We start from the raw sequence: 24572 nt of genomic DNA on the forward strand, positions 1-24572 counted from the left end.
CGTGCTTGCATGGGTTTCCTCCGGGCGCTCCGCTTTCCTCCCACACTCCAAAATCATACTAATATGTTAATTCGCTGCTCCCAAATTGACCTTAGTCTGCCTTTCTGTCTGTTAGGGAATTTAGACTGTAAGCTCCAATGGGGCAGGGAATGATGTGAGCGAGTTCTCTGTAAAGCGCTACGGAATTAGTGGCGCTATATAAATAAATGATGATAATGGTGTGTTACTTTAATGTTACTGAAATTTTAATTCACAGCAACAAGGAGGCTATTGCTTATACTGTTGTAGAAAAAAAAAAAAGACAGGCTAAAAATAACAGGTGAAACATCTTCACCATAATTTTCAGAAATGTTAAGTGTATGATGATACAATGACTTCACGTGGAATAGCAACCTTTTTGGGGTTAAAGCGTGACTTACAGCAGTGAAACAAATGTCTGCTCCAGCATTCATTGTTTCTAATAACCATTTACTCGACTTTGTGAGGGTATGGGATTATGGAACTATCACAGAAATATTCCAGCACTCAGCAACATGCAGTGAAGAACTCCTCATTATATTTTTTAATTAACTAAAGCAGTTCTGCCTGAAAACCCTTCTCTACAACATATCAACATAGTTACGTTTTAGCTCTAATACCACCTCCTGGTTAAATTGGTTAAAAACATCATTTTAAGTGAAGCCAATCCTTTAGGTCAGACAAAAAGACTACAATATTGTAAGATTAGTAGCCATTTAGAACATCCTAGGTTGCATTTTCCTTTTACTAGAAGTACATATCTGACTTTATCTAAATAACTGCAATTCACTTTTATGTCATCTCAATGTCTCAGCAGTATCGTATTCACTCAGCACCTGGCTCTAATTAAAACTGCTTATAGGGAGTTTATCTGATTGAAGGTTTTGTTTTACCTCTCGTTTAGATGCAATATGATTTGCAGCATGTTCCACGTTTCCGTCACATGCTCGCAGGGCCAGCCGCGCCTCCTGAGCAGAACATCCCAGCTGTAATAAGGTCTCTACTTTTGTAGGGTCTATGGAAAGTTCATTATACAATCTGTTTGCCTGAAACAACAATAAAATCATAATGTACTAGCCTCTTGTTACACGTATTAATAAACGCAATGACTATACAGTTAAGTCGGCACTCCTAGATTGGCTGTTGGCCTCACAAATGCATTAATTAATAAGCCAACTCATATTTTGCTATCTGTCTAATCACATTTCACTTTTAGAGCCACACATCATACAATGCTTCTCCAACATGGCCAGAAATCAGAAAACTGGGTGACCACTATCTGTGTGGCCAACTTTATTTAAAGGGTTTCTCCACTGACATTTTTTTGGGGCTATTCTAATGTGTATAGTACAATATTTCCTGTTGGATGTGCTTGCCATTTGGTGCTTCTGTTTTCCAACAATTTGCACCGCTTGTACCGGCTGTGTGGTGAACAGCTGATAGGGTTTTCTGCGGCTAGGATGACTCTGCAACCGGACAAAATTAAGCAAGGCCCTCTGGCTGTGAGGAGAGGGGAATGTACGGTCAGTGCATCTTGCTGAGCCCTGTGGAGTAGAGTGCTATGGGTGCATGCACAGTCTAATAGTCATACGTGTCTACGCCATGATAGCTGGTCTGACGTACTTGGCTCAGTGGAAACCTCTAACACAACAAGGTGAAGATAAATTTTAAGGTCCTCCAACATAAGTTGATTGTGTTGCTCGGTCCAAGCACCAAGCTAAAAGATCACCGTCCACACAAGTAAGTGGCCAAATTGTACCCAATGTAATAGTTCAATGCTCGACCCAAGCTAACCCAGCAACCACATTTCCTAACATGTCTGAGAATAAACCAATTGATTTATAATGGTTTATTGTGCTCATTATAGAATTATTAGAAAAAGTGCCAGATAACAGAAGCAATATTTCAGCCTTTGCGGTCATTTTTAGAAACAGAAACATTAGTAATTTCATTTACTAGAACAAATAACTAAATATAAACTATTTGATGGTTAATTAAACTGTTATAAGTAATCATACAAACACACAGTGGAGGCAAGATTTGTGAACCCTTCGGAATTATTCTGGATTCTAGTGTTATTTTAATTTAAAATGTGAAATGATTCTAATCTAAACTCAAATACTAAAATGAATCCAATTAAATCAATGAAAACACACACACACACACGAACATAAACTTAAAAGGATAATTTGAGTCAGATATTCAACAATCATTTATATGATAGTGTGGAGTGCGTTTGAGTGTGAAGTGCGTTTGAGAGGTGTTTCCATACAGTGGCGGATCCAGGGGAGGGGGGGGGGGGGGGGGCGATCGCCCCCCCCTAGCAGGGGCTTGCTGCCGGCGGCTGCACACTGTCCGTTCAGCAGTGACAGTGTGCTGCCCGGCTGCTCTGAATGTGTTTTAAACACAATCAGAGCAGCGGGGCAGCACACTGTCACTGCCGAGCGGACCTGCACATACTGTGCAGCCGCCGGCAGCCTTAGAAATTAGAAAGGGGGCGGGGCCTAAATCGCCCCCCCTAAAATCGCCCGGGGTATAGCAAAAGTCTGGATCCACCCCTGTTTCCATATCAGTCGAATATTTTTTATCATTGCGTTCACAACAGAATAAAATGAGAGAAAAGAAGGCGTGAAATACAGCAATTAGAGAACTATTGACTGCAATTTACAGCTGACTAAACCATGTTATAATCTAATCCAATTGTATTTATACAATTGTTAAAGAATCAACGTGGGTCAAATGTAGATAAACCCAATTGATGGCTCATTTTTAACAAAAAGGATCACACTGCTCATTTATAGTATAGCAATAAAAGTTTAACAATCCCACAACTCTGCTGTTGTGCGCATGCATTGTAATTGCTTCACACACAATTCTGAATAGAAATGCATTCATTGAATTTTTATTATTTTTGTATTAATGATCAGATTAAAAATGATCAGATTGTAATTTGTGTGCCTCTGTTGCACACTGATGTGATTGAACAGAAATGCAAATGCAAATGCAATTGAGCATTTTGAAACAACAAAGATTTATGCATGTAGCCAGCTTATTTGAAGGTAAATTTGCAGCACGTGCACTCCCATTGTAGTTATTATTGGCTAACCCGATTTTCAATACTGCTGAAACAAATCCAATCCAACAATGCATTTGGAAAAAGAGTATAGCAAAAAACATTACAATATGTTGTTAGAAATTTAAAGTATTTAAGTCATAGTTTTACAGTTGTGAAAACACATCTCCATTACTCATAAGGTACATGAATGTACGAATTAATCAGAGTTATGGAAGTGGGTAAATCAATATTGTATAAATATCTTTTTGGACAATTTAATATCATCGTCAATACTCATCTTTGTGAGTCACACAAAGTATTTGTCACAGAATAATACAGATATTTTGCAATATGTAGCAGCTGCATGCTGGTCAGAACTGCACAGCCTACGTAGTTTCTCCGATATATAAATCAATCTAATCATACAAAAGCACTTTCTGTGCATCATCTTACCGCTACCAGTTTTTCAGATGCTTCTTTGGCTTTACCATTGTGGTAATTTACAATCCCTTGCAGCAGATAAAGCCTTAGGAATAGCACTTTCTCCCTCCCAGAGCTTCCCTGCAACAGGCAAAATTACATTTTCTTTAAAAATGAACAGATAATAAAAATCAACTATTAAAAAGTATGGAAACATTTCTGTGGTACACTGTAAGATTTCCAGGGAACTGAGATTTAGAGCGCTTGCAATGTAATTTTTGACTTTTCTATTGTTGTTGTTTGTATTACTAAATGATGTTTACATTGCCACATCAGGAGAAACATAAAATGTAATCAGTGTTACAAGCTCACTTCGCATTGATTTTTTTTTTAATAGAAAACATGAAATGCGCTTATTTGATTAACAAAAACTGTGCACTTGCTGTCAAACACACTGGACTCCTAATGCCCCTATGAAGGCAAGGGCAGTAAGGCGCCCCCCCTTCACTATAAGGCATGAAGGAAGGCCCTCTACTCCACCACCCACCCGGAAGCCACAAGGCCACTTAGAAGGCACGAGCCATTAAACTTACTTTGGCCGTAAAAGAAACAGGAAGCCTCCGAAAGAAGGTGGGTACAACGAACTCCTCTAGGCTTAAGGAGACAGTGGCTCTGACCATTGCTGGGTCCTTTCATCTCGAGGACTAGTCACATGACCCTCTCTATGTGCACTGGATGGTTTCATTCCCTGTGCTATCAACGAATTGGACATTCCTTTCTGTACAGGGCATCTGAGCATAATACATGTTTTATCAGTATATTATTATTGCTTTGTTATTTATCATATCTGTCTCAATGCACTGAGCTCTTTGTTTGTTTGTTGCTTACTGCTTTTTAGAACAATGATGTTATCATAATAACAATTACTTGTGTTTTTATTCATAGTACATTAGATACACAAGCGCCTTGGGAGGCTGGAGGTGTAACCTCTGGTATTATTAGTCTTAAGGAGACAGTGGTATATAAGGGTCAGTCTCTCTATGTGAAAAAATGTGAAAGTGCTAAAGTGATAAACAAATAGGTGGTGTAGAAGCCACAGCAGTGGTCCCGCTGTTTATAAATGTATGCTGCCTGGACAAAAATGTCAGGGCAAGGAGAAAGAAAAGCAAGCTAGCAGTTTCTGCTGTGCTAAGTGTTTTACTTGCCCACCCGGTCCCTCTACCCCTGTGCTTGTGCAGGGGAACACAGCACCTCAGCCTTTCTGGCAACTCATCCTATGGCTAGTGGACCAAGGTAAACTCCTCCATTATTGGGGGTCCCGTCAAAACAGACCTTACATTTGAGACCGAAGACCGAGGAGAACTTGATCCTACTGATGTTTATATGGGCAGCTGGCTGCATTAATTATTATTATTATTAATATTATTATTATTAAGGAGCATGCATTAATCAAAGTCTGGCACACTCTGTAAAAATAATTGTTTAGGGAATGGGAGTTGCATTAACATCACTTATCAGTACTGCAACACATTAGGAAATACCCCCTGAATGTTTAATTACTGTGCCAAACGTTGTTTTAAAATATTTATTGCTGTCATTTCCAAGCTAAACATGTCCGAGTATCACTTTCTTCCTGGAAGAACCTATTTATTACATTTTACAGTACTTACTAAATAACAGGGATGAGATGATCTGCACGGTGATGTGGACATTTAATGAGGAGGGCAGCACAGATATATAGAGTCATTAAAACATATTAAGGGAAACCACTTCCATGAAAAGAACATTTTTAAACTTAAAATACAATAATTACATTTAAAATACAAGTATCTTCTTATAGAAGAGCTAATAATATCCATAAATACATATACAAAATTTTCTGGACCCTAGTAGAACTTTAAATGAAGTTCCAGTCACTGAGAAATACATTTTCCCTATGCATACCAGACTTTCTGTCTTTAACTCTAAGAACACATAAAATGGGTTTCTATCTGCATAACATATCTGATAACCAAGAACAATACCTTCAGCTTAGCTGAATAACAAATGCAAATACAAATGCTTTAAGCAATGGGACATTTTACATATATATTGGTGAATGTTATTGTAGAGCTCTTTATAAGACAAAGTGCAATTTAGGTTTCGTGGGCTTAACTACTTTTCCCAAAGAGTCATAATAATTTCTCATTATAACACATTCTCCTATAATTCACACTCAATAGCCCAAAAGCACATTATAAACATATTAGTTTTACCAAATATCATAAACACAGGATTTACCAGAAGAATCTGTAAATCCAGTTGCATGCCTGTAGTCTTTAATATACAGGCATACATACAGTATAGAAGAGTCTGCTGGACATGACATGGGGAAGCTAGTATAGAAGAGTATGGTGGACATGACACGGGGAAGCTAGTATAGAAGAGTATGGTGGACATAACTTCTACTCTAGAGCCCCAGTGTCATGTCCTGCAGACTCATCTATACTAGACATGACACAGGGGAGCGAGTATAGAAGAGTCTGCTGGACATGACACGGGGAAGCTAGTATAGAAGAGTATGCTGGACATAACTTCTACTCTAGAGCCCCAGTGTCATGTCCTGCAGACTCATCTATACTAGACATGACACAGGGGAGCGAGTATAGAAGAGTCTGTAGTACATGACATGGGAGAGCTAGTATAGAAGCGTCTGCATTACATGACACGGGAGAGCTAGTATAGAAGTGTCTGCAGGACATGACACGTGGGAGATAGTATAGAAGAGTCTGCATTACATGACACGGGGAAGCTAGCATAGAACAGTATGCTGGACATGAAACGAGGGAGCTAGTATAGAAGAGTCTGCAGGACATGACACGGGGAAGCTAGTACAGAAGAGTACGCTGGACATGACATGAGGGGAGCTAGCTTTGATGTTAGTGTATGCAGTGGGCATAAAACTGAAGAGAAGGATAGAATCACATAAGCCCTAGAGGAAAACTACATAATTGCACTGGACAAGGAGACAACATACTTTTATGTGGACTAGCCTTTCATGGTTTTCTCCATAACATTTGTTGAAGCACCTTTGGGACATGTTTAATTTTGAGTCTGCATCGTCCAAGCAGTCCAATTGTCCCAAGCGAAAGTAGCACCACACAATATCAAGCTGCAGAACAGCGTAATTATCCACAGAGTCTAGCAGTTCTGTCCCACACTCACTGGAAGAGATGAGAGAACAGTCACCTACAATGTAACAGGCATGAATGTGATAATGATATCATCGTATATACAGTATGCTGTCATTTATGGGTTTTTTTTCAAATATTGGAGCCTCTCATTCAATTTCTTTTTTGTTCCTGGTTGTTTATAAAACCCAGGAAAATGTTAATGACATGACAGCCAGAGCCCTTGTCTAATAGAAGATGCTTAAATCAAAACCTCTACCAGATATTCCTAGAAATATAATGATACAAATAAAAAATAATAAGGATATAATCACATATATGCTGTCATAACTTTTTTCCAAGTATTAGCACAACTGATGAATTCTTTTTTTTTTTTTTTTAAATAAAACCCAGAAAATCATCAATGAAAATTCATTTAGAAAAAGAAAACCAATAAACTGAAAAATACACTAAAAAGGAAAGTAGACATTATTAAGATAAACTAAACATGAGGGGAAATAAAAAAAGAAAAACATAAAAAGCATACTGTAATAACATATTTTTGACAGTTTAAGTACATATAATACTAGCAGGGCCACATGGTGTTGCGCAGGTCAGATTTGTAACGTGTAGAAGTTTTTATATATTAGCACATCATTTGGTAAATAGACCAAAAATGCTATTTAAAAAATAAGATTTGTTCCTCTGTCGTGTTGTCATTGTGTAGTGGCGAGGTTTCCTTTCAGCAGTCAAACAATTGTTTACAACCAAAAAAATATCACAAATATACATACATATAGATTGGGAAGACTTTGGCGTTAGTTGGTCAGCTTAACATATATTGCAATATGTGGAACTAACATTCCCTGTTTTTAATATAGAACAGTATTTAGTACAGCATTAATTATGTGTTTGGAGAGTGCAGAGTATCCCTGTTTTTATTTATATATATATATATATATATATATATATATATATATATATATATATATATATATATACATATACACACACACATATACATATACAGATTTAACATGTACAGTGGCAAGTGAGGAACAGTATAATCTGTGTCTAATGTCCTGAGTTCAGCTCACTTGCGTAGTTGAACAGTTAATGAGAGGACGTGGGTGTGTAGCTCACTTTCTATTGGCTGCACTGGAAGCGCCAGTTATCTACCTCTAGAGAACGTAGGAACTCTGCCAACAGGACCTCTCTGTCCGTGCCATGAAAGACCTCTGGGGGTGAGTAAATAGGCGAATCTCTATGATAATCTCTACTATCTTTTCAGAACATCAACCCTGCTGATATATTATTTTCCATGATTTACAGACTCGTCAAAGGCTACCTTCATGTTTAAAGAATATACCCTAATACACACAGTAAATAGGTATTTTTTAAAGGGGTAGGTAAACTGATCAGATCACATCCAACCCACTAACGGCCCAGTAAACCTTGCAATGTGGCTATATTTTCCCAAAACATCCTAACATGCTCCTTTTCAGCCCCCCCTTCTTCCTCCAGGCACTAACACATCATGCAGCCAATAACACAAAGTTTAAAATCACAGGTTGCTGCTTGAATAAACAAAAATATTACAAACAGCAAATAATTAAAGAGCAATTAGTGAAAAACAAACCCATCCATCCACCAACCCTGTATAGCATTCATCACCAGTGGTGCCTGGAGCTCTGGCACTGGTGGCAGTACCAGGAAATTTATAGGCTTTCTTGTTAAAAGACAGACTTTCCGGGGTGGGAACATAGCTGAACTCCTAGTCTGGAGGGGTGGGAAAACTCAATTCCCCTTATAATAAACATTAGAACACTAAACAGAGTGCAACATATTTGAGGTGACACAAATGTTAGTAGAAGGGACATGAAGTCAACAGATCCCTTGCGAGCACATTACATTTTGACCTTTATAGTGCATTGGTGAAACTCTGTCATATGTTGCAATGTTTTTCAGGCTTCCTCCAAATCAGAAGGGACTAAAGCTACATCAGGGAAAAAACAAAACTGAGACCTTGTAACCTTGTAAACAGATAAGGATGAATCAGCTCTTACCAGAAGTGTTTGTCTGCATCCAGCAGGAATTGCAATGCTAAAGCATACTCTGTTCTCTTCAGGAATGCTCTTCCCCTTTCATGATAGCCCATAGCCAGCATGAGGGCCTGGAGACAAGAATTCAAGCAACAGAACAGTCAGAAATAATCATCATTACACAGAGGACAATGTGGCAAAAATGTTGCAAGCTGAAAAGAAAACAGGGCAAAGATTGCAGAGATGGGTCTCTGGGGGGAGATTTAGAACTATCACCCAAATTGTTGAGATAGGAGCTTGCCAAATTTGAGCACAGACATATGGTGAGTAACTATTCATACTTTCCAAAATGCTGTTAAAGAGCTTAGGCAGCTCTGAGAAACTAACAATAAGCCCCACAATACTGATTTGTATATTAAAATTTACACTCCATATGATTGCAATGTGGTAAATGTAGACTACTTCTGGTTATGTTCAACAAGTTTAAACACAGAACAGCCTAACCACAGAGGCCCTCCCAATTCTGGGCCTGAAGCCAATTAGAACAATTTGGCTTGATATTATTGGATCATAATTAGGCAATGATAAATTAGATGTTTAGTGTATATCATAATAAAAGGCTAACTAACAGATCACTATACTCAAAACAGAAATACATTTATTAGTTTACCCATATTCCAGAACACCCACATTTCATCCTCCACCAGTACTCACCTCTCTGCAGCTGTGTTATAAACACGGGCCAAACTCAATTATTTTAAAACTTCAACTACTTCCCTTAATTATTTTTGCCTCTTTTTATACTCTCTAATATACACATATTTTTCATGGGACAGAAGTAATGTTATGATATATATTTTACCCCACACACCAATAGGTCTCACATATTTTCAGCATAAATAGATCCAATGCAAATTGGATGTAATAGTAATTAGTACAGCAGTTAGTAATAGATACATATTGCATTGATCCATAAGAAATGTTTTGCATGAGAGGCACCTTCGATACGTTTAGCAGGTATTTCTTGGTACAAATGCAGATGTGCATAGAACTTTGCGCTTAATGCACAGTACTCACTTTGAACACTATGTTTAATGATTGTAGGACCAGGGACCACTCTATAGTTTCTGGTTCTGGGCCTACATGGCTGTCGCAGCACCACACAACCACGATTTTTTGTACCACTTACATAAATTGTTTCAGGGAATAAGCCCAGGCCTGCCCTCTGTATATGTACAGTGGGAGGGCATGAAGGGATTAACAAATAGAATTAAACATCACACTGTGAAGATTTACAATCATACAAAACAATACTAAAACAGGATGGGATGACTAACACATCTCACTTCTAGAAAATAATTATACAGGCAGACATCAGGGCACCCACCACCTCGGTTGAAACTCCAGAGCTCAAGTAATATTATACACTAATGGTTAACTTAAGCAATGTAATCCTTGTACGGCGCTACGGGTACTTTGTGGCGCCTTATAAATAAAAATTATTAATAATAATAATAATAATAATAACCCAAACGTAGACTTTACGTATCCTAGAAAGAGGTAATAGCAAACTAGTTGTGATAGAATACAGGCAATAAAATAGATTAACAAAGTTTCTCTACCTTTTTGGCTGCTTTAGGAATTTTGAGGGAACGACCTGTTTGATTTGCAATTTCCAAGTATGGCATTGTATCTGGATCAGAGGCTTCACCTGTCAAAAGAAATTCACTGGGGTTTAGTTAGAAGCCAACTAGTTTAATAGTAATAAATAATAATAATACATGAAATGCTACACAATCACAAATATCTTTGCTCAATAAATTTAGCTGCAACAGAAACTCTAGGGGGTAACTGTATTAAACTGTGGATTTTGCAAGTCGACGATATTCGGCAACTTTGCCAGGAAAATTTTAAAACGGCAATGCCTTTAAAAGCAAATTTTGCTTTTAAAGATGTTGCAGTTTTAAATTTCCCGTGAAAAGTCGCTAAATAGCAGCGACTTGCAAAATCTGCAGTTTAATACAGTTACCCCCAGATCTCCAGGCTCCATATTTGCTTTTTAGATAATCCCCATTACCTCAGATTACCTTGCAGAGATTGTTTTTGTGATGAACTAGTTGATAGCCAAAAAGCCAATCTGTTAATTGTACAGCCAACAGGGAGGAGGGGGCGATCTTGCTGCTCTGACATGTTCATAGGCCATAAAGGGTGAGATTCGACATTTAACTGAAGTCAGATTAGTTTTCTCATCACTGGGGCCTATTAATGTGGTTGGAATATGCACGGCACAGGTGACAGACATGCCCAATAATAATCAAAATAAGTATTGTTGTAGTTTTTGAGCTACACTTGTTGCAATATCAGAAGACTTGCTTGACATTAGCTGTGATATTGCAGAGCACGTGGCCTAAAATAAAATCTAAAATTTCCTGGTGTCTTCATCTTGTTACCGGGCTGTGGAGTAGATACAAAGCAGGAAGCAGCGGCCACTGAATTCAGAATCCAGCTGACTAAAATAAGCTACTGTGACATTGCAGCAACATCCATCCCACGAACATATTTAGATTTGTGGACTGGAAAAGCTACAGGGCCAGAATGGCTAAATTCTTTCCCCCCCCCCCCCACTTTCCAGGACATTTATTTTAGAGTTACATATATGACAAGTCCTCTGGCTCTTGGGGGTAGATTGGCCAGGCCCTCATGCTTCATATCATAATCATGGTCATCACTATGTAACATTTTCCTAATTCTGTTTTGTGGCAATTACATTATATTCAGTGTTCTGTTCTTCTTCACATGCAATGTAGAGTTTCTGAGCTTTTGCCATATAACAAACACATTTTGGGAGTTTGCTCATCAAACCTGTCTGATTTTTACAGACACATGTTTGTAGTGCCCTTGGGAGGTCCACGAAGCTCTTAATGTCCCCAGTAGTTTAGTCCTCATCCATCTTACTCTACACCCATATGAACAGTCTGTGCTTGTAGCACAGGGCTCTGTGTGCACCAGAGCACCACAGCACTCACATGGGCAAAACACACCCTTCTAACAAACAATAACTCAACACAAAAGGTCATTAATGGAGACAGGTCTGTGTTACAGTAAAAAGCATGATTTTTATCTGCAATGTACAAGGAGACTGACAGGATTACTACAGAGGTTCAAGTGAGTCATCTATAATATTACAAATATTTATAGAGAACATAAAATTATTTTTATGCACTCCCCGTAAGCTTGTAAAAGTCAATGGCAAAGAGAGCAATGTGTTAGAACTTTATAAGTAGACACTAAAAAAACAGATCTGTTTGTTAAACAGAAAGACTGTGATAACCATCTACCATGGGTAAGATTCAAGATGAATGTAATTTATACTGAGAAACACACCACCGCACCGGATTACATCAACAGTGGAGAGTTGTTCTCTCCCTTATTGAGTTATTATGAATGTTTGTCTACTTTCATTATTGTAGGGGAGGTGACACCGCTACAACTAAACCAAGGCCAATTTGAACACACAGAGAAAGGTTTAATGTTCTGGTGTACTTTATGGACAACATATTTATTTTCATCAAAAAGTATAATCTGTACTGAAAAAATGGAAATATGTGAAATAAAATTATTGTTGATGTAAATTACATTATTGGCTATATAAATTTATCACCCTTGGAACACCTACCTTATCAAATAAATAAAGAAATTATATTATAATAAATATATATATATATATATATATATATATATATATATATATATATATATATATATATATATATATATATATATTCTATCGAGAGAGAGATGAATGTGTGTATATATTCTATACAGAATGGGCCCTAATAGTGTACATAATAATGTATATGTTTGCATGGGTTTCCCCTCGCTGCACCGGTTTGCTCTTGCATTCCAAATACGCACTGGCAAGTTAATTGGGTTGTGACAAACATTAGTGTGTGTGTCTTAAGGGATATAGATTGTAATCTGCATTGGGGAATGGACCGATTCAACATATATCATACTTATCAACTCTCCCAGAATGTCCGGGAGACTCCCGCATTTTGCGAGAGTCTCCTGGACTCCCGGGAGAATGTGGCAATCTCCCGAATTCTGCCCACTTCACTAGGAAGTGCCCACTTCCTAGTGAAGTGGGCAGAATTAGGTCCCAAACGCCGTGATTCCCGGTGAATCGCGGCATTTGGCTCCGCCCCCCCAATATCAAATGAAGCGCTCGCAGCATTATGTCACAGGGGGCAGGGTCAAAATGACGCAATTTTTGGCGCCCCGCCCCCTCACCTCCACTGGCAGGCTCCCGGAAGAGAGCTGAAGAAGTTGGTAAGTATGATCTCTATATATTGAATCAGTGTGTATATGAATTTTAAGGATAAAATAAAGGTACCCTTTATACAAAGATGATAACTTATACAGCCAACAATGTAATTCTCACTTCTGTTTGCTCATTATATAGAAGAAACTAAAACAGCTTTATATTCAAACATCTTGTGTACACATACATATATACTGTATATATGAATGACTCATAAGGCAGCACTGCAACCCAATAATAATTGTATTTCACATGTCTCCTTTTCTTTCTTCAACATACTTTTTATTTTATTTAGCCGGTTATGACTAAAATGTTGTAGTATTTACTTTTTAAATATATATAAAAAATATATACTTTTTAATGAAAATAAAATATGTGTCTACCACAACATTGAAACCTCTCTCTTTATGTGTTCCTAACAATTCAAGTAAACAAACTGTGAGAGTTTCAACACAGATCTACTGCAGCATTGGCAAGTATTAGTAGTAGCACTAAGTAAGCAACACATATGAATTATTCTTGAATGGCCATAATATTTAATAATTATTATTATTACATTTTATTAATGGACAAAGACTTTGTTGTAGCTCCAAACACCTCATAAGTGTGTTATTATGCATCCAATAAAGTCTCCCAATTACTTTTTATGGACTTCACCTGTGGTGCAAAACAGCAAAAATACACTTACATGATTCATGCTTTTTCACTATTAAGGCAACTCCACAAATACACAACATAGATACATAGTTTAGTCAAAGTCTCGTGTTCTCTTATAACGGCCAGATAAAATGGTATATTGTGACTGCACACAGCTATAAACTATCTGTATCTGTATACACAACCCATGGTCAAAATGATCTGTCTTAAAATTACATTTAGAAATGTAAAGGAGTTAACCGTTAAACTACAGGCACAAACAGTAATATGTGCAGTTAGTTTGGTTTAAACTCTTCAATTTTATTTTAAGCATTAAAAAGAAGTGATAAATATATTACAGTTTGACCTTAATTTAGTAAGCCTGGAACAAGATTATAAATTATAAATCACTGTGGCAGGCTAGAAAAAAAAGCTTTGTAATTACCATTTCCCTTGATTTGTTTCTTCTGGCTGCTATTAATGATTTATAATTCTGTAGAGCTACTTGATTACCATAGCAACTACAGTTGCATGACACATGATGTAGTGAGGAGAGAGGCTTCAGGAAATGTCTCTGAACTCTGTCTGCACAGTGCACTGTAAAATCCTCCCCATTCTTCCCCCTCTACCATGACATTCTGAGAGCTGTGTGCCTGTGTGTGCGTGACTGGCAGCCATACTGGTCCCCCTTCCAGTGATTTTGTTTAAAAATCCCAATAATGATTTATAGGACATATAAGAAAAACTTGCTATTTATTGGAATGAAACCTTTCAGGGTTGCTGCTTTAATTCCAGATTAGATCATTTTCAAAGAGTTGCTCCAATTTAATAAGTCTTGGTTGCATAGCCTCAACCTAGATAATTGTTGTGTGAGATTACTTACAATTAATGCCTAAAGATAAATTAAAATTCAATTTTTTTCCTTATCTGACTTCGGGTGCGATCTTACTTTCACTTAGAAACATGTAAGTCGCCAAAGTAAAATTTAGTATTATATTTTTTTTTTCACATTTTATCTTACTTAATGATACGCATTTCTTTTTTTACTTTGGTGTGAAATTGGCTTTAAATTCAAGTATAATCAAAAGAGAATTTATAGTACCTCTCTCTGCGAGAATTTCCAGCCCCTTCTTTGTGCGCATCATCTTCTTTTTCACACTCTCGTCCTTTTGTGTCTCCTCTTCTCTCTCCTTGTCTTCATTATGGACCCGCTTCTTGGCTTCTTCCTCTGTGTAATTTAGCTCCAGGACTAACACCTTGACGTTGTGGCTAATGCCTTGTTCTTGCAGTGTTTTGTCTAGTGATAGAACAGAGTCAGGCATCCTTTATGAAACCTGATTTCCATTTTTCCATGTAATCAGAACGAATCTACCTGGAAACATGATACTACTACGTTCTTCATTTCTCCACTACCGCTGAAAATGAGTACACGGGTGTGCTCAGCAATTTCTCGTGCATTACACAAGAACCATTTGTTTTAGTGTACTGTACACAAGGAAAAACACAAATAGTGTCATTATAATCCTACGAGCAAATAAAGAAAATAGATACCACTAACTTAAAATGCTTGCAAGGAATTACTTACACTTCACTGCCCCTGAAATCTACTGTCTTATAAGCACAGTCCACAGGTTTTCTAAAGTGTCTGTAGAATGACATCTCTTACACTACTAAGATTAAAGGTTTAAAAAGATCTAAAAACCAGAATGCAGCAGCAGGAAGATAGATAGTTTACATGCTTCAATTAAACTAATAAAGATAAATAAGTAAAAACTGGAAACAAAAAAGGGATAAATCTGTGTATGCACACAAGACTGAACACCACTAAAACACTAACAGGAAGAGATACAACCAATTTTTTTCTCTAGCAGTACAAAATGTTGCAGTATACTGTAAGTAGAATGTGAGATCTCACTACAACAACTCTAACAACATAATGTAAGGGTGAAATTGATTCAATCATCTGGGGTAAATGTCCACTGAACTACTGTGCCCAATTGAGCAATGGTAAACTATGGTATAGAGTGGGTAAGGGCTGGAGAAGTACTATGATTTTACGTTACTTTTACTACTGTACTTGTAACTACAGACATTGTTTAGCTGTCAACCACATGCATAAATTATTACATCCTCATGTTTTACTCCATCTTCTTTGAATTTTGTTTTGGTCTGAGAAAATGTACTTATAACATATATGTACCCTCTCCATGATAAACTGGACACGACTCCTCCTAATTCTTCCAATACCTTGAATTTAAATGCTATGTTTGTTCATGACTCAATCATTTATATACATTTGTTTTTGCCTAGACATGCCACATACTGGAGTACCAATGGTTTCCTGACCCTTGATCCATTGAAAGATAATACAAATGAATTATACAGATTTGGTACCACATGGAAACCAGACATAGTGAATTTTTATGTTTGTAATCCTTTTAAAACTTCTGCACAATGGCCAAATGCAGTATATCATCTTCATCAAAATTAAGAACAGATCCTGTTTATGCTGCCAGGAACCAACAAGTCTGTTTTTAATAGTAAACCTTTAAGCATTAGCAAATACAGTATAATGTACTTGTCTTCTTCACTATATGAGCCAGATCTGCCTCTGAACACTAGTTAAAGAACATGCCAAAAATGCCAGCAATCTTTTATATTTATTAGTGGACGTTAATATATCCCATTTGCAATAGCTAACTAAACGCTGCTTTTACCATTTACTTATACAACTCACTGCTGCCTCATGTTTCAGTGCAAATTATTTATATGTGAATGAATTGTAAAGGTTATCTATGCAGCGCCGGACTGGCCTGCCGGGAAACCGGGTGATCCTCCGGTAGGCCCCGACGCTGGTTAGCCACGCCCCCGCCCGGGTCCGTTCTTCGGTTGACAGGCAGGTCAGGTGACACTGACAGCACTGCCTTTTAAGTGCAGAGAGCCCAGACACGACTGTGGCTCTCTGCACATGCGCCATGCAGACAGTCATTGGTAGATGAGTCACATGACTCATCTTGGAAGAAGACCCGCCCACGTTGGAGAGGTCCTGCCGCCCCGAGGAACTACACTAAGAATGCAGGAGCCATTGATGATAAGGTTAGTAAAGTGCGCAGCATTGCAGCAGCGAGCAGCCAGTCATTTTGGGGGAGATGGACATGAGAGATGAGAGATGAGGGGCAGTAAGGGCATGTAAGATAAGGGGCAATAAGGGCATGAGAGAGAGGTGCAATAAGGGCATGAGAGAGAGGTGCAATAAGTGCATGAGAGAGAGGTGCAATAAGGCCATGTAAGATGAGGGTCAATAAGGGCATGTAAGATGAGGGTCAATAAGGGCATGTAAGATGAGGGTCAATAAGGGCATGTAAGATGAGGGTCAATAAGGGCATGTAAGATGAGGGTCAATAAGGGCATGTAAGATGAGGGTCAATAAGGCCATGTAAGATGAGGGTCAATAAGGGCATGTAAGATGAGGGTCAATAAGGGCATGTAAGATGAGGGTCAATAAGGGCATGTAAGATGAGGGTCAATAAGGGCATGTAAGATGAGGGTCAATAAGGGCATGAGAGAGAGGTGCAATAAGGCCATGAGAGATGAGGCATAAGGGCATGTGAACTACCATGGCAGAGTGTGAAGAGGGGCAAAATCAGCATGGCAGTGTGTGAAGGGAGGGCCAAACCAGCATGCACAGGGTGAAGAGGGGCAAAAGCAACATGGCAGAGTGTGAAGGGGGGCCAGGTCAGCATGACACAGGGTGATGAAAGGGGGCCAGGAGTTGGGGGGAGCAAAAGCAGCATGGTGGTAGCAGTGTGATCATAAGGAGGCACTGCATGGTGATTAAGGGGAACAGTAGTGTTTGTGATGGCACAGTGGGCTTGTGGCAATGTAATGTTTGTGTGGTAGGTGGTTGCTAAGTATTAATTGTGGGTCCTATTGATTTAACGCCGGGGCTGGTTGAAATTTTCTAAATGTACCCATTATTTTTTCCAAATAGGGCCGCCAACATTCCAGGATCCAGACAAGCCGCAAATAAAGAAACCAGCAGCCACAGGTGGTAGAAGTGACAAGAACAGGTAGGACAGTCTGTCTAGTGCAGGCTTGGCTAACCTGTGGCACTCCAGGTGTTGTGAAACTACAAGTCCCAGCATACCCTTTCAGCAATAAGCTGCTATAGATTAGCAAAGCATGCTACGGCTTGTAGTTTCACAACACCTGGAGTGCCACAGGTTAGCCAAGCCTGGTCTAGTGTGACAATCCCGATTTTTGGTGACTGTTCTGCCCAATCTAAGGGGCAGGTCAAGACTGTGTACTCTTTATATACACACTACATTCTTTATATACAACACTATGGTGCTAGCTGTCCTTCGTGGGCTGACCACTCCCCCTCTAGTCTCTGGTCTCGCCTCTATGATGGCTGGCCACACTCCCTCTGGTGGGCCCTTAGCGTTGCAGTCCCCCGGTGGGCCCTTCATGCCCCAGTCCGACACTGTATCTATGTCAATATATCCACAGGCCTACAAGCTAGATTAAAAGACAAATTCTTGAAGGAAAGATGTAGAGCACATACCAGTTACATGAAAGGTTATTAGGAAAAAAAAAATCAATTATTTTTATTTGTATTTTTTTTTAACTTAATCTGGCATCTACGATGACTATAATGGAGGCTTCCATTTTGTGACCTGAACCGCTGTTCTTGAGAATACAGCTATCAAATCAGTCATATCCCTACCACACTTCATGACTAATAAATAATAGGCACCGGATCTCAGTTAATGCCCGTGAATACTTGTTCAACCACAAAATGTCAGTCTCCACTTTGCGTAGCATCAGGTGCCCATTAAAAAGTAATGTTAGAGATCTGTATACATTCCTTGATAAGGGGAACATATGGCAGGATAAATGCTGTGGGAGGCTCTGCAACCATCCATTAGTATGAGCCCTAAAGCTGACCACATACATGCAGGTTTGGTCCACCAACATAGTCAATTTTTGATCTGTAATTGTCCCCATCCTGATAGATCAAAGTCCAATCATGTTGAACTGAAATTGATCCATTGCAATGAAAATTAAATGGAGTCATCCAATGACCTCCTGTGTAAGGTGATCATCTGACCAGGAGGAGGAGAGGTGCCCAGAGTGACTAGAACCACACTGTGGAGATCATTATTTCTAAGTGGCAAAACACAATGATTAGATCATTATCATATTATGTGTAATATTTAATGTAAATATTCATAATATGTGTATTTAGTATCAAACATACAAAACAGCAAACACATCTTTGTTATGTGTTTGGGTTACAGCTTTTTAGTTAGTATGGCCCTAACCCTATCAGCATTAACAGCATTTAGCATCCAGCTGACTTTCCAACCAACATAAACTTCTACAGTTTAATCTTATCAAGATTTTGAAAAATTGTGCCCTAGGCATCTTGCCATCATCTTGCCCACAATCTTCCCATTTTAATAACACAAAACAAACATCTGCACTGTCATTAAAAAAGAAATGTAACAAGACATCCCACAGGGTGGCCACAAAGAGGAGGCCAATACACATCTGCAAGACATTAATTCTCACCAAGAAGAAGGTTTAGTGGCTCAGATATCAGTTTCAGAATTTGCAACGAGAATCTTCTTGTCCTAGGCTTGACAGGTCTAATAAATAATGTGTGTATGAGATTTAGAATCAGATGGAGCTCAGCTGGAACCCATTGGAGTGGTTGACAAGTTATGACATAGAGAACAATGCACAGCAACCAGGTTATTTGAAACAAACAGAAAGGGGCTTAGGAGATGGTTCTAATCTTAAAACAAATTAAAAGTATGTAATACTTTATATTGTACAAAATGCTGTTAAGCAACTGAATGCAGAAATATCTAATGATACCTTGCGGTAAGAGGCAGGGATGAAAAGCGGCACTACATAGATGAAAAGTGATTGGTCTTAACAATCGCTTCCTAGTCCACTTTATTATTATTACTATCATTATTATCATTCTAATTTTATTTATGATATTAATGCAAACAAACATAAAATCATACATTGGAGTATCTCATGTTAACGTTAAAGCGCTTATCTTTTATTACATTTTCTCTTTAAGGGACAGTAAGCATTTTTCAAAATACACCGCAACAGCCACCCCAGACAAACATTGTTAGTCCTTTGTGATAGAACTTTGCTTCATATACATATAACTGATCTATAACTTCAAAGCAAGTGGATTTGTAGGAACATATAATTTGCCAGGTTACATGGTAACTTTGAATTCAGAAACTGAATCTACAAAATATATCTACTTTTTTTTTTTTTTTGTCGGCCCCGCTGAAACTCTAGTTTTTTTTTTTTAGCATTGTGAACTCCATCCAAAGTCCTACTTACCTACAGTCAGGCATTACACATATCAGACAGGTCCCTACAAAGCTGCCAACTTATGCAGAGTAGTGATCTTCTCTCCGCTGTTAAGTGGTAGTAGGAGAGAGGATCAAAGTGCAAGACTATTGTAGCCTTTGGGAGCACCCGTCAGATCAGGTTAACTCTGGACAAAGGTAAGTAGAACTATTTTAACTTGTATTACTGGAATTCATCTTTAAATCCTGTCTCTGTTTGACACCAAAGCATTATGAGCAACATTAATTGATCCAAAAACTTTCAGTCCTAGCACTTACAGGCGATGTTCTCCATGTGAGAACTTGCAACCTTTTCCAGTCATTGTATTGGTATTTAAATGGTTAAGTGCTACATTTTTCACAAACATTTCATTTGATTAGAATACTGCTGCACCCATCTAATCGTATGCATATGGTGTGAGATTTTCAATCGCCTTCCCCTTTAAATTTCTCCAGCTACCAGTTTGTGTGCAGGGTGCAAAAACACACTTAAGAAGTAGCTTAGAAAGAGCTATTGCAGAGCTCTTATATCTATAAGGATTGATTTTGAGGTATATTAGATGCAATAAAGTATAAAAGCATGTGAACAATGATAACACCATTTCACCCACTCCTATTTTCTCCCCTTTGCTCCTACAAGCAACCAAACATCTGAAAAAAGGTCCATCCGCATCTTGTCTTAAATGCAGGACCAGGCCACTATACATGTAAATAATAGGGTAGGTGCAGCAGATTGAACTAAGCTAACTGTGGTTAATTAGAACTACTGTCACTTCAAGCGGACAACCCATTTAGAGTGAATGACTATACCATAATTAAATATGTTCAGTGTCCTGTAGCTGACTTGGATGAGCAAGCAGCTGCTACCTATACATGTTCCAAAAGCATTTCTGAGAAACTAGATTAACAAAATAGTCCTGACCAATGATCACATTATTTTCAATCAATCCTAACTAGCTCAACACCTCACCAGTTATCGGACCCCCAAAGTCCTGGGATAATTAATTCCACAACATGTGACATTTTTAATTATTAAATATAATTCCATAAAAAAGGATCTTTTAAGGAAAAAATAATCACCTTAACATGCTCAAACTGCTAGTCATCATAAAATAATTTAACCATATAAGCTTTTAATATTAGCTTCCAGCTAAAAGGTGAAAGTAAAGTCTGAGTTTGGTTATCTGTGTTTGTGGATCCATCTGGTGGTTGAAGAAAAGATAGCAAGAACTATTCAAGTATTCCTACTAAGTCATTTCACAAAGATATAGGAGAAGGCATTTATAAACTAGTCTAACTATAGAAAACATTAATTGGACGTCAATAAAAAAAATCCTTGGCCCCTGTCCCTCTCACCCCTATTCTTTCCTTTCTCTGCTCTCTTCCACCAACCCTCCCTAAATTTTCTTTTGCATTTTCATATTAATAACAATACGCTGCTTATATTACGTGGAAACTTCTTTGCAGTTCTGTTTTACCTGTATTGCCTTTTTCCCTCACTGTCTGTATTGCAAAACTCAATAAAATATCTTTAAAAAAAAAAAAACAAAAAAAAAAAAACCCATAAAAAAAAAAAAATATATATCCTTGGTACCGAAGTTCTCGATCTTGTGGTTGTGGCGAGATGCCATTATGTGCCCAACAGTCACAGATGTGTGCACACCTTTGGTAGGAGAGCCACTCACCTGGATCAATAGCATCTCGACTCAGGCATTTGAAATGAGTACCGTAGAGAGAATGGGAAAGTGGGTTTCTGCAGCATGAGAATATTTGCCACTTCTGTGTCCCCCCCCCCCCCCCCTCAGTGAATTATGTAAGCTAGTGCTGTGGCACTGTCTTACTGATCTCTTAAGGGAAAGCTAAATCAGTGCATGAGTAAGTTGAAGATCGCTCGTGACTCAAGGATGTTGTTTGATAGTTGTGATTTGGCTGCAGACCACTATTCTGCAACAGTGAGGGAGTTGAAAACTCCTGCCCAGCCCTTTGTAAGGAATGTGCCAGCTTGGTTAGACACAACTGCCCCTGCAATAGAAAGGATAGCCACCAACACAATGACTAAAAGGTCACCTGTGTGAGGACTATGGATTGATAAAAAAAAACAAAAAACCTTGTCCAATTGGAAGAGAATGGTTTGTTAGTTAATGACTTCTCTCATGGAACTGAGCATATGGCACCATAGTCCTTAGAAGTTTAAAGCAGAGCCTGGCTTGGGCCACTCTGCGCCTGTCAAGGACTGAAATGTTCCCAGGGGAGAGTAATTTGTCTGAAGGTAAGGAGCCCCGCTTCACACATGTATCGAACACCACTGTCCAAGATGGGGTAGAGTAGGGCATAACAGCAATCCTCCAGGCCCAAAAGATCATTAAGACTGCCGCAACAACTTTTGTGAATACCTTCAGGAGGGCAACAAACTGAAAGTAAAGATCACTAAGTACAAAGACCCACTTGGGGTACGTCTGACAGAATCCCTTCTTTGAACTGCACATCCAAGCAATCAAAGCTGTGCAGGCAAAAGCAATGGCAAATGCCTATGTCAGGGCACATCGTGCCACTGACATAATAAATGACTGAAATGTTACACAAGACCAATTTACTGGATAGTTAAATGTTGCAATCAGGGATAGGAATCTCAGTATCTTTTGGATGGCTGTAATACAGAAAACTCAATTATTGAAGGGTCCGGCCACGTAGTTCAAAGCTACTGCTAGTAGGGATCTAAAGGTTATCAAGGAATTTAGAAGTCAAACGGTTGGTTAAAGTGTTTTCACTTGTGTGAAGGGAAACCATCAAAGTCTTAGTGATTGCGGGATAACCAGTGTAGCCCTTTTAGGAGGTAGTAGGATGACTATGTCCTGGTCCAATGACTGGATTGGGTCTTTCAACATAAAACTATCCTGGACCACCTTAATAAGGAAATTTATTTCTGTTTGGTATGGTGTTGGTTCGAGACATCCTCAGCCAAATCATGCTCACAGCCCAAGAGGACGGTATTGACATCCTCCCCCGCCACATCAAGAGGGATATGTGAGGAAGAGAGGGATCTGAGTTGCAGTGGCTCAGATCTCTTGCATTATTGTGCGAGTGTCGGGTTGGGAGCAGTGGTAACAGTAGAGTAGGGCTAATTTGAAGGGCTGTGGAGATCTAACCTATATAGATATAGACATCTATACCATAGAGGACTCAGGAAATTTAGAGAAGCCAACCATTGAAGCGGAGAGGGATTGCGGCTAGGCCATTTGATATGCATATTTGACAGTTTGTCCAGCCATCTGTAGAGAGCAGATGTGAGGAAAGAGTGGGAAGAATTAATCGGTGATAGGCACTACAGGGTCATCTTTCTTTGAACTTAGCCTCTCCCTTGTCCCAGGACAGGAGAGTTACATATGCCATGCTCTCTAGGCTGGGAACACATATGGTAAAAAGCCATCAACAGTGCAATGTATGTGCATGATTTAGGCCTTGTTGGTCCTATGGAAGATAAGGAAATCATCCACAGATTTCTCCCACTGAAGCCTCTGTGTGGGACAGTGTGGATGATTCCCCTCCTAACTGAGGGTGCCACTGAGGCCACATCCTAAACTACGGTGGATAGTGGCAACAATGTGTGCTGAAGGGGAGTAGGTAGTGAAAATAGCAGTGAGTAGCAGAGAGCAGAAGTGAGGGGTCTGGTTGGGTACGTGGCACTGGTGAAAGCTGGTGCACAATGCAGCAGCAGGGAAGAGGATGCAGAGTAGGGATAAGATAGTACTTACAGCTTCCAGGCTGCAGGCTCAACCTACTCACTCTTTTGGTGGGTCCCCAAACTCTTATCTGTGATACCACAAGAAAAAAAAAAAAAAGCCCTTGTGGGTAAATTCAGGAGCATTCTCTGATCTGCCACATATAAAAGAGGACTATAGACTTGCATAGCGGGCTCATGTTTGCCTGCTTGAGCCACTAAGCTAAGAACGGATTTTGCAAGTGTCACGCTAGGGAACAAGGAACATACATTTCATTTAGCTTATTGCCTTGTTATGGTACTCCAACTTATCATTACATTCCTCAACTTTATACATTCTCCAAGAGCCAACATTACTACTGCTTACACGTAAAGGCTTAGTCTGAGGAGAACAGCCAGAATTGACTACAGCTTGGTTTGTGTCCCAGCTTTTTCAAACAGGTGTGGTCCAACCCCATTAAGAGTTGTGATTTTGTATGTAACCTTGTTATCTATCTCACTGCATGCCATCTTCCTCTGATATAATGCATTTTAGGCCAAGACTAAAATAAAGGTTATGCCTTTTATTGGTTTTAAGGTGCACATAACCAGGATGATCTACAGCTCAACCCAAGTGCCAGACTGCCGGAACTAGGTCAGAATTGGCAACACACAAATGTACGGAGTGATGTATGAAGGTTTCCAATTAGCTGTTGATTAGGATCAGTAGTTGTATCATCACTTGGCTGACAGGAAGTCTAGTTTGTATAGAAAAAATATATTTCAATGAAAACGTTTAACTTTTGGCAAGATCCTGAAATATTTGTTGCAATTTTATATAAAGCAAATGT

At 38.8% G+C, this 24572-nt stretch overlaps 1 protein-coding gene across 1 annotated transcript in view; it reads right to left on the minus strand.

Moving 5' to 3' along the window:
• NUB1 (negative regulator of ubiquitin like proteins 1) overlaps window positions 1–24572 on the minus strand; it is a 49980-nt gene that overhangs the window by 13465 nt on the left and 11943 nt on the right. The window contains exons 6-11 of the mRNA XM_075212158.1: window positions 14744–14938; window positions 10307–10395; window positions 8709–8815; window positions 6510–6696; window positions 3527–3634; window positions 912–1064 (exon numbers count right to left, since the gene is read on the minus strand). Of these exons, the coding sequence (XP_075068259.1) occupies window positions 912–1064; window positions 3527–3634; window positions 6510–6696; window positions 8709–8815; window positions 10307–10395; window positions 14744–14938 (839 nt within the window). The remainder of the gene's footprint in view (window positions 1–911; window positions 1065–3526; window positions 3635–6509; window positions 6697–8708; window positions 8816–10306; window positions 10396–14743; window positions 14939–24572) is intronic.

Source organism: Mixophyes fleayi, chromosome 5 (genome assembly GCF_038048845.1).
Source record: "Mixophyes fleayi isolate aMixFle1 chromosome 5, aMixFle1.hap1, whole genome shotgun sequence".
NCBI classification, from domain to species: domain Eukaryota; kingdom Metazoa; phylum Chordata; class Amphibia; order Anura; family Limnodynastidae; genus Mixophyes; species Mixophyes fleayi.